Here is a 16,439-nt window from a genome sequence, read left to right as displayed (position 1 = left end):
TGCTTGGGAGCACTTTATGGCTAGACACAGAAACAGGTTGAGTGTCCAGCTGGCCACGTGGTATGATTTAAAGCTGCACCTCTTTCCCCAGCATCCCTGCAACAGTATGATACCTTATTATTCTTTTTAGTTAAGTTTTCCAAGACTTGTATTAAAATGCAGATACTTTTAACCCTAATGTCAATATCATAATCTAATACTTTAATAATTCTTTTAAAAAGTAAACACATTTTGTCTAAGTGTTCCTTCTGGCATGGCAGGTAGTTTTTGAAGGGTGCCTGAGGGAAGAATTACAAGCACGGGGTGTGGAATTTGGCTTGCTACAGTTTAAAAATCTAGTCCTGTGGAATGTATTGAGTATCTTTTATATGCAGGACACAGTCTACTGCCATGGGGAGGGATTCCAAGAAACAAAGACACAGTATCTGGCTATAAAGAGTCTATATTCTCTTAGGAAAAATAATGCATCCGTGTGTGTGAATATCTGATCATGTGATAACAAATAGTGCCAGGCAGAGAGCAAATTTCGAATCCAAAGTACCACTGAAATGTGATATAAGGATTTGAGACAAGGAGACCCACTTCCAGCTGGGCTGATACAGGAGCAGTATCACAAGGCGGTGAGATTTGGACTGGGCTTGGAGATGACAGCAAGGATTTGGGCAGAGAGCTGAGCAAACACATGAGGGCAGGGCGGGGGGGATAGACCAAGTGGAGACAACAGTCAAGTGAGTTTTGGGGATAATGAGTAGATGGAACTCTTTGGCATGAAGGGGCAATAGAAGGAAAGAGTGGGAAAGTATATTGGGTACATGGCGGAGCATCTCCAGTTTCTTCCTGACAAGTTCAAACAGACTTCATTCCAATAGGCCTTGGGGAGTCAGGGAAGGAGAACGAGCAAAAGAGTGACATGATCAAAATTGGGTTTGAGATCATCCCAGCTTAGTGGCGGAATGCTGAATGGATTCGTGGAACTTTAGAATCAGGAGGTCAGATGTGAGGCTAATAAAGTTGATAGAAATAAAGGATGTGACTGTAAAGGTAGAAAGGAAGTGACAGATGTGACAGTCACTGGGAAAGAAGGATCACCTGGACTTCAGTCTTCTTGCTATAAACCACCACTTTATTAACGTGAGAAATCAGAGGCAGTGTAGCCTCGCCATTATTCGTGTGATTGTCTGTTGGGTCAGGGTCAGACACACCTGGCTCAAATCCCCAGCTCTTCATTTATTAATTTTGTGACATCAAGGTTATTTAACCTCCCAAGCCTTAGTTTTTCTCATGAGTAAAATGAGGAGAAGCATACATACCTCAAAGGGTTGTTGCAAAAATCAGCTGAGGATAAGATGATTGCCAAATAAAAGGCAGGAATGCAAAACATTGCTGTATTCCTTGAGAGAAGTAAAGCCAGAGCTTAATCTGAGAAGGAGCTGTATTTTTACAGACTTTGAGGCACAAGACTGTTGTTTTCATTTTTTCTAAGCAGTCTAACCCAGTCCCTAACCACGTGTCCCACCCCCTTGTCATTTTCCCTCTCCCAACACACACAGTGGCCCAGTGATACTGTATCTCTGTACTTTAGTGTCTGCCCATGTGCTCTGAATGTGTCATTTCTTCCTCTTTTGTTTTCTGAACTAATAGAAACAAAGGCATTTATTTTAAACTTAAATAATGTGCCTTGTTGTTGTTTGGCAAATAACATGGGTTTTTTAAGAAAAAAATCACGGATACCTATCTGCTGCCTGGCACTGGCTCAGTGATCTTCATTTTTCAGTTTTTCACAAGTTGTGTATCAGGTGCTGTACAAGGCATTGCAGGGGGTTTATAAAGATGGTCAAAGAGGTACTTCATAGTGGACCTGACATACATTGGTTGATAGAGTTTAGAAAGAGAGAGACTAGTTTCATGTCTGGTTTTATGATGTGAAATATGGGCACTCAGAACTGGGGCCTATGAAGCACAGGAACTGGTTTTCCGGGGAGCAGAGAGGGGAGAGAGTTGAGACTCTGCTTATCCTTCAGTCTTGGTGAGTGGGAGAGGAGGGAAGAAGATGGCAGGACAAAATGGGTGATCCATGGAGCCAGTAGCATTTGGTTGAGGTCCTCTGATTATACGACTGCTTTATTTATAAGGAGATGATACAAAACATTCTAAGAAACTGAGCCTAGCCTCTGCTGTAAGGTTCCTTGTGTCATTCATGGGCTTCTTAAAATGACAGTCAAGAGATAGTGCTTTCCAGTCCTGAGCTATTGGCTATTTTTATTGTATGGACACCGTGAGTTCTCTCAGTGACCAGGTACTTGTTTTCATGTTGGCTGATAGATACCTTGATTGAAATTTGTGCCCACTGTTGTAAGAATAGCCTCCTGCAATGTGTTTTTCTATGAGCCTTAATTCTAGCTCCATTATAAATTCCCATTCTTGTTCCTTGCCCTTCCCTTCCCCATCCTTTTCCCCTCTTTGTCACATCCATGTAATCAAGATGTATTTTATATACATCTGCCTCAACTGCCGCAATTCCTTTCTGGAACAATGAAGAGAGTAACAAAAGGAAGAATGGCTTCCTCAAAAGTTCATCCTTTTCCTGGGACTAAGTCTGTGCAAAAAATAACAATTGAAGTGCAGAGGGAAAGAAAGGAAATGAAGCTGTGGGAACAAGTAGCCCATGTTTTGAGTAACCATATTCTTGGGCAGGGCTCTGTGGCTTTGGGGAAAATTGCTCTCTTTCCCCAACATCGAGTTCCTTTGCTACATGGTGAAAAGCCGGTGCCTTCTTAGGTATTTTCCGAGTTCTTGAGTCTGTGATGTCACTAAGAGGACAGGTGGAGTCCACCTGGGCACAGTGGTTTCAGCCAGTAGTGACTTCACCTTTTATGCCTGAGGCAAGGCCACTGGAGCAGGAAGTCTGAACAGATGGTTTTCTTCTTGTCTGTCCGGGGCCACTCTGACTCTCTTTTTCCTTTCTTCCTTAATAGCCATGGGAGTGGTTGTTCAGGAGGGAACCCTGCTAAACTCCCTTTTCTCCATTTACTCTCACCGTGCTCTCACCCTGGGGCTGTCCTGTCCCTTGGGTAGAGAATCTTCTTCACTCTTCTGAGCCAGCCCCAGGCTTCTACCTGCCACCATCTTTTGGCTGCTGTGCTTGCCCTTACCCCTTTTGTATTTGAATAAGAACTCACTGCCCAGCCTGAGTTAGGAGAGTTAGGTTGAGAGCCCTCACCAAGTTGCCTGAATGTACCGGCCTCCCTGCACAGCATCTCTTCGATCGGCTGTCAAGTCACTGGTCTCACCAGAGTTTTTCCTTCAGTTATTTCCTGCCTGAGTTAGAGTGACCACTGCCATTCTGTGAAACCAAGCCCTGAAACTCTTTGGGGCTTTATTTTCAGCAATGACATCCCCTCGCCTTGAGATAAGTTGCTCCCTGTCATCTGCACCTGACCTTAGCTTCTGACTTTGAGATGGGTTCATCTCTACAAATTTACATTGTGAACCTCCTGTGTGTCTGGTACCATGATAAAAATCTCAAGGCTTCTGATGGTTTTGCTTGTCTCATGCCTGTCTTTCGTGTCTGCTCTGCCTCTGCCTTCACTTTGCTGCTTAATGATCTAGGCCCCAACTCTCTCTCCCTTCCCGGCAGTTTGGTTTTACAAACTTCCTCTCCTGTCCTGCCTTAATAGCTTTCAGCTTCAGAGGCATGATTTATGCTTCCTCAAAGGGTGAGGGTTTATTCTCTGAATTATTATTTCTTTTGCAGTTCTAGCGTGGTAAATCCAGCTTCCACCGTGATTGATATGTCCCAGGAAAACACAAGGAAGTCAGCTGTGTCTCCGGCTAAGGTAGATTGAGCTCAGACTCCAAAAGTCTCATTTTTGGCAGGAATGCCATTTTTCTCATTGTATCAAAGTACCATGATATAAAGAGGATTTTGTAGTCCTTTTTTGTATCAAATATAGATAATTTTTACTATTTTATGTAAGAAGTCACTCTTGTGGTGAAAAAGTTGGTGAATACCATGTTTCTACATTGCTGAAGACCCCGATTTCTTGCCCTAGAGAATAAAAAAAAATCCCCTGTTGGGGATTGCTGCTTTTAAGCATACGGAAAGTAGCTTGTTAGTTCCATATCAGTCCATGTTCCTATTCATAGCTTCCTGAATCTCTGTTAGAGTTCTGCTTATGGGAGGGGATTGCCAATTTATGAAGGTCAAGACAATAAGCATATTCAGTCTTATATTAATAAAAAAATTCTATTTACTGTTCCCCTTTCTGTCATTGGAATTGATGATCATAATAGTGATTATGAAGCACTCCAAATACCTTGATAAGTGTCTTTTAAATCTTTATAGGAAAGATAAGTTACAATTGTATTTAGTTCAGCTTTAATCTAGCACAGTGAGAGTCTTTTATGTAGAAAGAGCATTGGGGGAATCTGCCCTGATCAGTCTCAGCTTTACCCTAACCTAGACCAGGCCCAAGTTTTCTCACCTTTGTAAAATGTGAGGTTTAGATTTGAATGCCTGGTTCTGGTCTAACTTTGTAGGACTCTGGGATTGAGTATATTTTATACAGTTTAATTCTGGTCTGGCATATTTGGTAATTCTGTGTCAGCCACATTAACCAGGACAGTAATTTTTCAAACATGCCAGACAGAGTTTACTGGATGAAACTATCAAGTTTTGGAACTAATAAGCATTTGTTAACACTGAGTTGCTGCTATGACGTTTAAAATGAGTTTAATAAACAATATTTTTCCCCAGCAAAGGAAGAACCCATTTAATAGCTCCAAGTTGCCAGAAGATCACTTATCTCAACAAACCAAAAGTGAGCCGTCAAAAAATGGAAAGGCTGGTTTCTTTCAGACTTCAAAAGAAGGTAAATATTATTTTTATGGACTAGATATTTGTATCTTTGTTATCTGTGGACCAACGGAAATTCTCAGAGTTCCTTTAACTAAAAGAACTTTCAAGAGAAAGTGAAAAGTCCTGATGATTTTCTTATTCTACTGTGCCCATTGGTTTCCTGCCTGAGGGAAGGAAGCAGAAATTTTAGAAACTGGAAGTTCACGCATTCCAGTCTTGGAGCTCACACTTGTTGTTTGACCTCCAGGCCTTAGGTTCCCCCTCAGTGAACTGGGGAATTTTTTGACCAGAGGCATTCATTCATTCATTTAACAGCACATGTTGGCTGTGTACCATGTGAGGACATTCTTTGTGTAAAATGAAAAGAGTTTTTGCCTTAAGGAAAAAAGGCCACTTGACAATGTTATGATCCTCTAATCTGTAATTATCAGCCTAGTCCCTCAGGAGGCATTTGATCAGGTTTGTGGCTTAATTGATTTAAGTCTGCCTTTTACAGAATTTTACCGTTCTTCCATACCATTAAGAAGAAATACTAGACAGTTCAGTCTCTTCAAAAGCAAGTATAAGAAGAGCCCTCAGGCATTAAAAATTGGACAAGGGGTAGAAAATTAACATTAAATAGTGGAGTTGGAGTATCAATTATCCTGTTTTAATATTAGTGTACTTCCCCCCTCCATTGGATACACATTATATTACGTAAAATATTTTACAGAAAAAAAGGCACTGGAACGTGCTACCCATTTTTTTTTTTTTTAACTTTTTGGAAAAAACTAATTTTTGTTTTAGAGATTTTCTTTTTTAAAAAAATTGACATCTTCTTTTTAAAACATTGAGTTCCTTTTTCTAGTTTCCATACGTGAATTAAAAAAAAAAATTTTTTTTAATGTTGATTTATTTTTGAGAGTGAGAGGGCGCAAGCAGAGGATGGGTAGAGACAGAGAGGGAGACACAGAATCCGAAGCAGGCTCCAGGCTTTGTCAGCACAGAGCCCAATGTGGGGCCCGAACTCACAAAGCACGAGATCCTGACCTGAGCCGAAGTCGGACACTCAACTAACTGAACCACCCATGCGCCCCAACATATGTGAATTTTTTAAGTGACTTCTGTGTTTTTCCTTAGCCTCCTTAAGGAATTTTAAAAATTTTTTCTAAAAACTTTTTTACTGAGTATAAAAATACCTCAAAGTATGGATGTAAAGCACAGTAATCTTAAATGTACAGTTCAATGAAGTTCATGAATGAATTTTTTAATGCTTTCTAATTAGGTCTGCACTTACACGAATACTTTGTTATCTTTAATATTTTATTTTACTCTTTTTGCTAAATGTACATTAAATTCATGATAGGTGTTTTAAATTAGGGTTATTCTCCATTTGGTATATCACCTAACATGTTTTAATTTTCAGGTGAATTGTCAGAGTCAAAAGAAGAATCGTCGATCCCAGATATTTCAAGCCAAAATTTAGAGAAACCAAAGCAGACATTTCCAGGCCCTGAGAATGGATCTCAGATCAAAGCTCCAATCCCCAAAGCCAGGAAAATGCTCCACAAATCACATGAGTTAAAGCAAGATGATAACCAGCCTTTTCCTAGACAAAGGACAGACTCCCTGGGTGCAAGGGGGGCTCCGAGAGGGATCCTGAAGCGCAACTCCAGTTCTAGCAGCACAGACTCTGAAACGGTTCGTTTTCATCAGAACTTTGAACCCAAAAGCAAAATTGTGTCACCTGGCCTAACCATCCATGAGAGAATTTCTGAGAAGGAGCATTCGTTGGAAGATGACGACTCTTCAAACTCCCTGGAGCCATTAAAACATGTGAGATTCTGTGCAGTGAAGGATGAACTCCCACAGAGCCCTGGGCTAAGCCATGGCCGGGACATAGGAGAATTTAGTGTTTTAGAATCTGACAGATTGAAGACTGGAGCAGAAGATAAAGTGGACGTAGATGAGTTTTGGAATGACCCTAAACCTCCCCAGTATAGAAAGCCTTTGCCTTTACATCAATCAGCCTCAAGCCCAAGTGCATCAAAAAATGAAACATGTCAGCCAATGACTTCTGGTTCTTTTCCAATTAATGGGCACCGTTCTCCCTCACAAGTTTTAACTACAAGACCAGAGTCCATTGAGAATTCACCTACCATCAATGAACACAAAGCCAAACCATCAGAACTGTCAAGGCTTAAATCAGAATTGTCCAAAAGCCCTGCTGGTAAGAGTTGTTACTACCAGGCTATAAAAACCAACCCAATGGGTTTGGAATGACCAAGCCCAGCCCTGTAGAAGCCCCATTTTACCTTTTAGACATTTCAGCTACAATTCAGGCAGGTGCCACTGGGGAATGATTATACTACCTTCTAATGGGTTTGGAGGTAGTATAATCACCAGTAAATAAAGGGATAACTCAAACTAAAACCAGGCACACCTGTGTGACTCAGTTAAGCATTGGACTTCAGCTCAGGTCATGATCTCATGGTGAGTTCGAGCCCCACATTATGCTCTCTGATGTGAGCATGGGTCCCTCTTCTGATCCTCTGTCTGTCTCTGTCTCTGCCCCTCTCCCCTCATGCTTGCTTGCTCTCTCTCTCTCTCAAAAATAAACAAACATTAAAAAAAACCACACACACACTTTCTGGCCATTATGCTTTTCACTAAAAATTGTTAGCTACCAATAATTTAACTAAACAAATTATAATGTTTTGAGTTAAATCAAGGTGTGTATATAGAGTAAGAATTAAATATATGCTAATATCTTTGTACAGGATATATTATTCAGTTATTTTATCAATTACCATTTAATCAAACTTTGATATTTTTTTTTGAAAGAGAGAGAACAGGGAAGGAGCAGAAAGAGAGAAAATCTTAACCAGGTTGCATACTCAATGCAGAGCCTGATGTGGGGCTCAATGCCAAGACCCTGGGATCATGATGTGAGTTGAAATCCTGAGTCAGACGCTTAACTGACTGAACCACCCAGGAGCCCCTGACTTTATTTTTAACCTCAGAAGAACCTTCACTTTGTTAGCTCTGAAGGATGGGAACTTAGAGTTCTAGTACTTACTATGAAAAGCCTCAGACCTTGGCTTGCCTGGGGCCACCAGCCATGTGTTCTTAGATGTTAAAAGCGCAGAAGGAACTTTCTCCTTAAGCTGCTGTGAGCGGAGAGGTGAAGGGAATACTGCTTTTTCCTGCTATCTAGATAACTAGCCCTCTCTTGAAAATCTTATACCTCTCAGGAGATGAGACACTGTTTTCCCAGACCCATGTGATTACTTCATAATTCTTATGTTTTATAAAACAGGAACAATGGAAAAAATCATGTTGTATACTCTTTCCCATCTTCAGTAATTCTTCATCCAGCCCTATGATGGTGTCTTTGTAGTCCAGAAAATTTACAATAGCAGCAGCCATGTGTCTGATGCACTTGCTCTCCTCCTTCCTTATTAGTCAGTACTAAGTTAACTCTGAGTCACTTTTGCTCAGCCCTACAGTTTTATACTTGTTCAGATCAATCCTCTTCTTAAAGAGCAGAGCACTTTCAATCACCCCCCTGCACCCCAGACATTTTAGTTATTTGAACACAAAGGAATATTTTTTTAATTAAAAATTAGCAGGTGATTCTTCAATAAAAACACCTCATGCTAAAGAAAATTACTAAAGTTTCATAAACACTGGCAAATAATTGTATGGTGTTTACTTAAATATTTATTCAAAAGATGAAAAAAATTCTTTAATAATATTTTCATTTACTATAATCCACAGAAAAAAATTGGTAAACCTTTCCTGTTTTTCAAACTGCACCTGCTTTCCCACAAACTACAATTATGTATTAACTATTTGTGTTTTCTGATTTTTAAATCCCAGCTGACCAGGAAATTTGGGAGGAAGGCATCATCAGTTACACCTGTTTTGATTGATGGGCCTCCTGGCCTTATAGCTTATATACAAAGTTCTACTTACTTATTAATGCCTTGCTTACCAAAAAAATATATACAAGTAAATAACGAAGCGTAAAAAGAAAACAGGCTCCCAAAAATGATAAATGCAAAGTATGTGAATTGTAAGGGTTTAACTTTAGCTCTGAGCTTCAGGACAGTCAATATCACATTCATTACTACCTGGAAAATACAAAAGAACTCCTCAGAGGAAATTAAACATTACCTGGCATCAAATATTTAAAATAACTGTTCTTATTTTAAAACTAATATACTTTTGGGGCTCCTGGGTGGCTGTGTCAGTTAAGCATATGACTTCAGCTCAGGTCATAATCTCACAGTTCGTGGGGTTAAGCCCTATGTCAGGCTCTGCACTGACATCTCAGAGCCTGGAGCCTACATAGGCTTCTGTGTCTCCCTTTCTCTCTGCCCCTCTGCCTCTCATGCTCTGTCTCTCTCATTCTCTCTCTCAAAAATATGTAAACATTAAAAAAAAATTTTAATAAAAAATAAAAGTAATATAGTTTTGTTGTAAAACATTTGAAAAGAAGTGCACACAGAATGAAACAAATATTATCTGTGATGTCATCAGCCAGCATTAACCACAGTATTGCTAACATTTTTTTTTAATTTTTTTTTTTTTAACGTTTATTTATTTTTGAGACAGAGAGAGACAGAGCATGAACGGGGGAGGGGCAGAGAGAGAGGGAGACACAGAATCGGAAGCAGGCTCCAGGCTCTGAGCCATCGGCCCAGAGCCCGACGCGGGGCTCGAACTCACGGACCGTGAGATCGTGACCTGAGCTGAAGTCGGACGCTTAACTGACTGAGCCACCCAGGCGCCCCAACCACAGTATTGCTAACATTTAATTGTAGAGCCTTTCAAAAATTTTCAAGCATGACTATAATTTTAAATTATGTTTATACTGCCAGATTTCTTTTTTTCCGTATAGCATATTATAAGCATTTCTCCATCATTAAATAGTCTTCTGTTAAACAAACTAACACAGAATTCTTAAAGATTTCTCAAAAGAACTTCACAATTATTGACATATATTCAATAGTACAATGGGTAGTTACGGAAACCAATATCAACCATGTGCCAATTATTGTGTAACACTTTGTTGTTTTCACACTTAGCCAAAGTTGATGATTAAAATTAAAGATAAAATTTTATTAATTGAGATGTCCTCTAGTGCATTTGAAATGTAGCTGATTTCATAAAAATTCTGCTGATGTAATTTTTAGGAACACGTATTACATAACTTAGCATTTGTAAGGAAGAGGGAGAAATGCTGAAACACTGGAGTCTCTTTTTTTAATGTTTATTTATTTTGAGAGAGAGAGCGAGCCAGCATGTGCATGCATGAGCAGGGGAGGGACAGAAAGAATGGGAGAGAGAGAATCCCAAGCAGGCTTTATGCTATCAGAGCAGAGCCAGAGGCAGGGCTCCACACCAGGCTCAATCCCACAAACCATGAGATCATGAGCTGAGCTGAGATGGAGTCAGATGCTTAACCAGCTGAGCTACCCAGGTGCTCCTGAAACATCCAAGTCTTAACTAAAGGGGAGAAATACCTGAGCTCCCTTACCTAAGTGTACTGTGTGCCCAATAATTAAGGCTCAGACAGGATTCTCTCTGCTTTCTTGATAGCTTAGCATAAACTTAAATATCCTTCTCTAGCTTCCTAGCCATTGGTCAGCCAACATCAGGGAACAAGTTGAGATCACATTCTCCATCTTCAGTTTAGTTTATTTGGCTCATAGAAACTACAAAAATCACAAACTATATCAGGGAAATGGAAGATAACAGAGGAGCCTCTTGAGATCATGGTCCTCAAACTCCAATATGTAGAACAATCAGTGGGATAACTGTTAGTAAAGATTCCTGGGCCCCTCTTCAGAGATTCTGCTTTAATGTAGCAGGAGTAAGGCCCAGGAATGCAAATATCTTCATTGTAACATTCTTATACTCTGGCGGAAGCTCCAGAAAGTTGTTTTCCCAACTCCTGAATATTCTGGTCTATGTTCCTCAAACGTGGGTATAAGCCCCCTCTAATGTTTATGAGTATGCCAGTGGATTGGTGGAGTCACAAAATCAACATGTTGCATCTTCTTAGAGTGTCAGTTTTATACATAGATTTGAGAGTAGAAGAAAATATTTAAAATGTAACATAGGGGCACCTGGGTGGCTCAGTTGGTTAAACGTCCAACTTCGACTCAGGTCATGATCTCATGGTTAGTGGGTTCAAGCCCTGCATTGGGCTCTGGGCTGACAGCTTGGAGCCTGGAGCCTGCTTCGAGTTCTGTGTCTCCTTCTCTCTCTGCCCTTCTTCTTCTCGTGCTTTGTTGTTCTCTCTCTCTCTCTCTCTCTCTCTCTCTCAAAAATAAATGTTGAAAAAAATTTTAATGTAACATAGATCAGAATACTAAATTCACATGAATTTTTACTTTATTTTAATTTAGCTCTACCCCTGACCTGGGGCTTGAACTCATAACCCCACAAGATCAAGAGTCACATGCTCCACCGACCAAGCCAGCCAGGTGCCCCCATATGAATTTTCAGTGTAAATCAGAGACTTCAGAGGAATTTCTCAATTGGGTCTATATCCCATATTTCAGAGGTCTACATTTACCTTCCTTTACTGTCATAGAGCAACTCTAGTATAATATCTTAATTAAGATTGTTTATATTATAGCCCCTGAAAAGTGCGGATATAAACAGCTAGTGGTATGGAAAGTGCAAATACAAAGTGCCTCTTCAAAAGATAATGTGAGTGATTGAATAATAATTCTTTAAGCATTCTCTTTTCTTATTTAGAAAAGCATTTCTGTGTTGCAGATGGACTGTCTTGTGTTGAGCCTGAGCCATCTCAGGTGCCAGGTCACAGTTCTAGAGACCATCAGCAAGGTAAGCCCCCTCTTCTCAAGGCCCTAAAAGCAATGACGTCCTCACACTCTGATCCATTTGCCACTGAGATAAGGAAGACAACTGATGATTCCATATCTAAAGTCCTAGACTGGTTTAATCGAAGTTGTCATTCAGAAGACAATAAGTCATCTCTCCAACATCCCCAAGGAATAGAGCCCAAAGAAGAAATAGACTCAGAATCACAGGTTGCTACTACCTTGGTGACAGATGACACCAGTGTAAAAGAAAATGGTTCAAAGGCTCTATTATCTGCCAAAGTTAAACTGACGCCTATGGAATCTGATTTGACATTCCAGGGAAAGGGAAATATGCTACCTTCTGGAAATTGCCAAAATAATAATGTGAATATCAAACCCAAACCTATTAATTTGTTCCAACAAGGCAAGGAAGGTCTAGGCATATTGCAATCATGTGAAATCTATGACCCAAATCAAGGGAGTAAAACTATGGACTATAGCCAAGGTTCGAAAAACATGGGAGAAGGAAATCGGGTAGTTCCCCCAACCAGTAACTATTCCTACAGTGCTGTCACAGGACCTGATGCAGAAGACCAAGTTCCATGCAACATTAAGGCTGTTGGCACCTTAGGTGAAGAAGAGCCTAAGCTTCATGGTTTTGAAAAAAGTAGAGGAAACTCAGAAGTGAATTTTGACTCTTCAACACTTGTCAAAGAACCAAGTTTGAAAGACAACATGAAGACAGAGAAAAAGAGCAAAGAAGAAGAAACATACATCCTGAAAGCTTCCTTAGAGCCAGAGTATATTGAGTCACCACGTGGGATTGCCAAAGACAAATCTTGGAAGAAGCCTGAAGTCCAATTACAGGATGCTGTTGAGGCTCCCAAGAACCAAGTACAAAGAGAGAAATACAAAAGAGTAAGTGACAGAATATCTTTTTGGGAAGGTGAGAAAGCTGCTGCTAAATTAACTCATAAAGAACCCACATCATCATGCAGTCAAGGGCGACATTCTGCTAAAGCATATCAGCCTGTGAAGTCCATGGACAATTTATCTACAGGCCAGACTGAATATAATCAAGTCATTAGCAAACAAGTGGTCCTAAATGACAATGGCCACATAGCCCATCTCTCCAGCTTTTATTCCTCGAATAAATCTAAAGAGACCAGGCCTCAGAAACCAGGTCCATCCAAAAATTATCCTTCAGTTGACCAATCAGGTGAAATGTCTCCTTTTCAGAATAGGATAAATGAGCCTATAAAAATGTTGCCAGAGGCTGAGAGCTGGCATTATAAAAGGGATCTTACTTTACCATCATGGCAACATCCTTCAAATGTTGCGAATGGAATATATACTCCTTTGGAGAAAGACAGATCCCTAATTGGTGAATCAAATCCCAACTTTAAAGTTATGTCCCTAAAAGAAAGAATGGATGAACCCAATATGGAACAGGTCTATAATCACTCTCAATTTGAGAATTTGAGAAAGTTTTGGGACTTAGGAGCCAATACAAATAGTCAAGACAATGTTGAGAAGAATACTACCATAGTAAGCCAAAAACCTTTGGTGCCTTTTAATAGCCAGAAACACAAAGAACTCAGTGACATTAAATCATCAGGAAAAAATATCCATGAAATAGGGACACTTCCAGGTAAAAAAAAATTACCAGCAAGAGAGGAAATTGAGAAATTAAATTCAAAGGGCACACTCCAGGTGTTACCAGACGAAACCACATTTCCATTGAGACCATCCAGAAAGTCTGCTCATCAGTTGCCAGGAAATGAGTCACCAAAGGAAAATGTGAAAAAGAATACGGAATGGTTTGTTACACCAGTGTTCAAGGAAGAAAAGGATTACTCAGACCAAGAGATACAAGAATCAATAGTAAAAACAAGTGTTTTGTCTAAAGACTACAAAGACACTTTTAATGACAACTTACAGAAGTTACTTTCAGAAGCTTCATCACCAGCCGTGCAAACTTCTGTTGGAAAAGTTCATGAAAAACAAGTGCCTGAACGAGAGATTTCTGGAAATAAAACATGGCCTCATGACACAGATTTTGCTGATACTGAGGGAGAAGACAGAGGACATGAGGAGATCATTAATGAGCATGTAGACAAAACAGTAGCTCCTCCAAAGGTCAAACCGAACACTTTGACTGCTAGTCTAGACAAACTCCTGAGGGAAGCAACTGGGACTTCACCTTCTCCCTTACCAACCATGTTAGAACCTGTTACCACTAGGATCAACTCTGAGCCTGAAGAGAGTAGAGTTTATGAAAAAGGGATAGAATGGAGTCACAACACATCAGACTATCAAAAAGAGATAACAGCTCCTTTTCCAAAAGGGGAAGAAACTTTGGGAAATGCAGCTCTCCTTCAGAAAGCTGAAAGTGGTGAGTGCCAGCTAAACACGGAGGATTTGTGTCAGATGGCTGCAGAAAGTTCTCACTCATTGGGTCGACCTTCTCATCTATACAGAAAGGATTCTTTTGGGGATGTGGCCAACTCTCCCCAAAAGATGCCTTATTCCAGGGATGCTCATCTCGCTCCCCAGGATAAGGCATTACCTTCACAAAGGGAAATTTCAGAGACTATAGAAAAAGTCATTCTTCCACCTAACCCTGCCTTGAAGTATGTAAATGCTACATTACAAAAGCTACTTAGAGAAGCTTGGTTGAGCTATCCAGTTGGGAGGGGAGTAGTGCCTGGAGAAGTAAAAGCAGAATTTCCTGAAGGAGTTGAGGCAGCAGGTAGCCCCCAGAATTCTACACCATGGGCTATAATGGACATTTTAATTCCAGACAGAAAGGATTTTTATCCCTTCACCGTAGTTCCTGATAAAACTCATAAAATTGGATCTTACTTAGCTGCCCGAGTATCTCCATCAGAACAAACCCTTTGTTCATCTGATTGCACTGTTACTCAGTATGGCAAAAAGTTATCCCAGGAAGTGGCAGAAATTGTGAAGGAAACAGTTATTCAACCTAAATCAGAGTTCCTAGAATTCAGTGCTGGCTTAGAAAAACTACTGAAGGAAGCAGTTGAAAGCCCCTCCTCAAAAAATGAAAGTGATACAGGGACTCTTTCTCCATCAAAGCTAACAGGTAGTACTGAGGTGCCCAGGCAAGCTGCTTCTGAATTCCATCCTGAGGAAATCAAAGAAACAGTAAAAAAGTCTGAGGCGCCATCAATAACTGAGAGTGCTTTTGATATGGGTTTTGAGAAACTTTTTAGAGAAGCATCGGAAACTCCTTCTTACCTGCTCCAGTTGTCAGTGAAGGAAGAAACTCCCGAGAAGGAGTGTCCACAGTCAGAGCAGGCCAGTTTCTTGAAGACAGTGCCCCATTTTTACTGGACAGCCTCAGAGGCCTCTGAAAGGAAGCTTAAGAATAATGTTCTCAAATCTCAAGTCAACTAGTGTGATGAAGTGTTGGGCGGACACCAAGCTATGACTGATTTATCAGTAGATCTTTGTGGTTCTGACAGTGGGGTTGAGATCTTTGGAACCCCACAGCTCTTTGCGGAACATAAAATAGGGGTCACTGAAACTATAATAGCCCCAGAGGACAGGGACAGTGAAAGTGAGGTTGCAGGGGTTCAAGAAGGGGCTTCTCAGGAACCTGGCTTTGAAAAGGCTCCTAAAGCAATGAGTGTGTCCACAAATAGGCAACCCATTTCTCTCCTGACAGACAAAGCAAACCCTACAAAAACAAGTAAAGTTGAATTGATTCTGGCATCACCATGTAAGAGAGAAGAGAAAAAGGAAGAAAAAGAAGGTTTCTCTGACTCTGATTTTTCAGATGGAAACATTGGTTCCAATGCAGAAAGCTGGAGAAATACCTCTAGTGAGCATTCTGATTTTTTTAACCTGTTGGTTAATGAATTGATTTGTGGAATGCTGATGTAAAAGATGATACAGTTTTTACAATTGAGATTAATTTGACATTCCAAATGGTGCTAAATTCTTCATATCACTTTAGCTCTACCTAGCCTTTCTTAATGAAAAGCTACATTTCCTTTTATATTCTTCTTTTTTTTCAAGTTTATTTATTTATTTTGAGAAGGGGGGTGCAAAGAGAGAGAGAAGGAGAGGGAGAGAATCCCAAGCTGGCTCAGCACTGTCAGTTCAGAGCCCAGTGCAGGGCTCGAACTCACAAATCATGAGATCATGACCTGAGCCAAAGTTAGATGCTTAACCAACTGAGCCACCCAGCCTCCTTTTTATTCTTTAATCAAATCAGTTACATAGAGACAGTTTTACCCACAGTCAGTGTTTCAGAATCTGACTTTATTCTCATTAATCACAACAGAATTTTTAGGTTTTAAAAGTATTTTTTAAAGAACTTTTTGGGTTTAGAAAGTACTTCTAAAACATCCTAGCTAGTTTTCCTCCTGGACATAATTAGAATTTCATTCTTAATGGGCAATCCACACAGAAGTCTCTAGTAAGATTTGTGGCAAGACAGTGCCACAAATGGACAGACGTTTCCCTTTTAGGATGAATATTTTACCACAGTAGGGGCTAAATACCAGGAACAAAGTGCAAGGTTGGAACTTTCTTTCCATCAGATACATAGTACTGTGGTGTTTTGTTGCCACTCTTTTCCGCTTGTGTTCAGTTATCTGCAGAATCTTTCCCTTCTCTAGAGTATGACTTTGGTCAGATGACTTCACCTGATTCCACCTGAAGGCATTGCCTGGCCTGCTGCATTTCTTTGACTCCAACTTTGGCCAAATGGATGAAGATCTTAATTGATT

The 16,439-nt window shown here is 40.2% G+C and overlaps 1 protein-coding gene across 1 annotated transcript in view; it reads left to right on the top strand.

The window, feature by feature from the left end:
- Positions 1-16,439, top strand: part of SYTL2 (synaptotagmin like 2) — a 99,961-nt gene that overhangs the window by 58,565 nt on the left and 24,957 nt on the right. The window contains 4 exon segments of the mRNA XM_081790340.1: positions 3,755-3,836; positions 4,757-4,871; positions 6,264-7,067; positions 11,633-15,526. Of these exon segments, the coding sequence (XP_081646466.1) occupies positions 3,755-3,836; positions 4,757-4,871; positions 6,264-7,067; positions 11,633-15,526 (4,895 nt within the window).

Source organism: Panthera onca, chromosome D1 (genome assembly GCF_046562875.1).
Source record: "Panthera onca isolate mPanOnc1 chromosome D1, mPanOnc1 haplotype 2, whole genome shotgun sequence".
NCBI classification, from domain to species: Eukaryota; Metazoa; Chordata; class Mammalia; order Carnivora; family Felidae; genus Panthera; species Panthera onca.
Note: the sequence above shows the minus strand (reverse complement) of the source record. Positions and strands in the feature narration are given on the sequence as shown.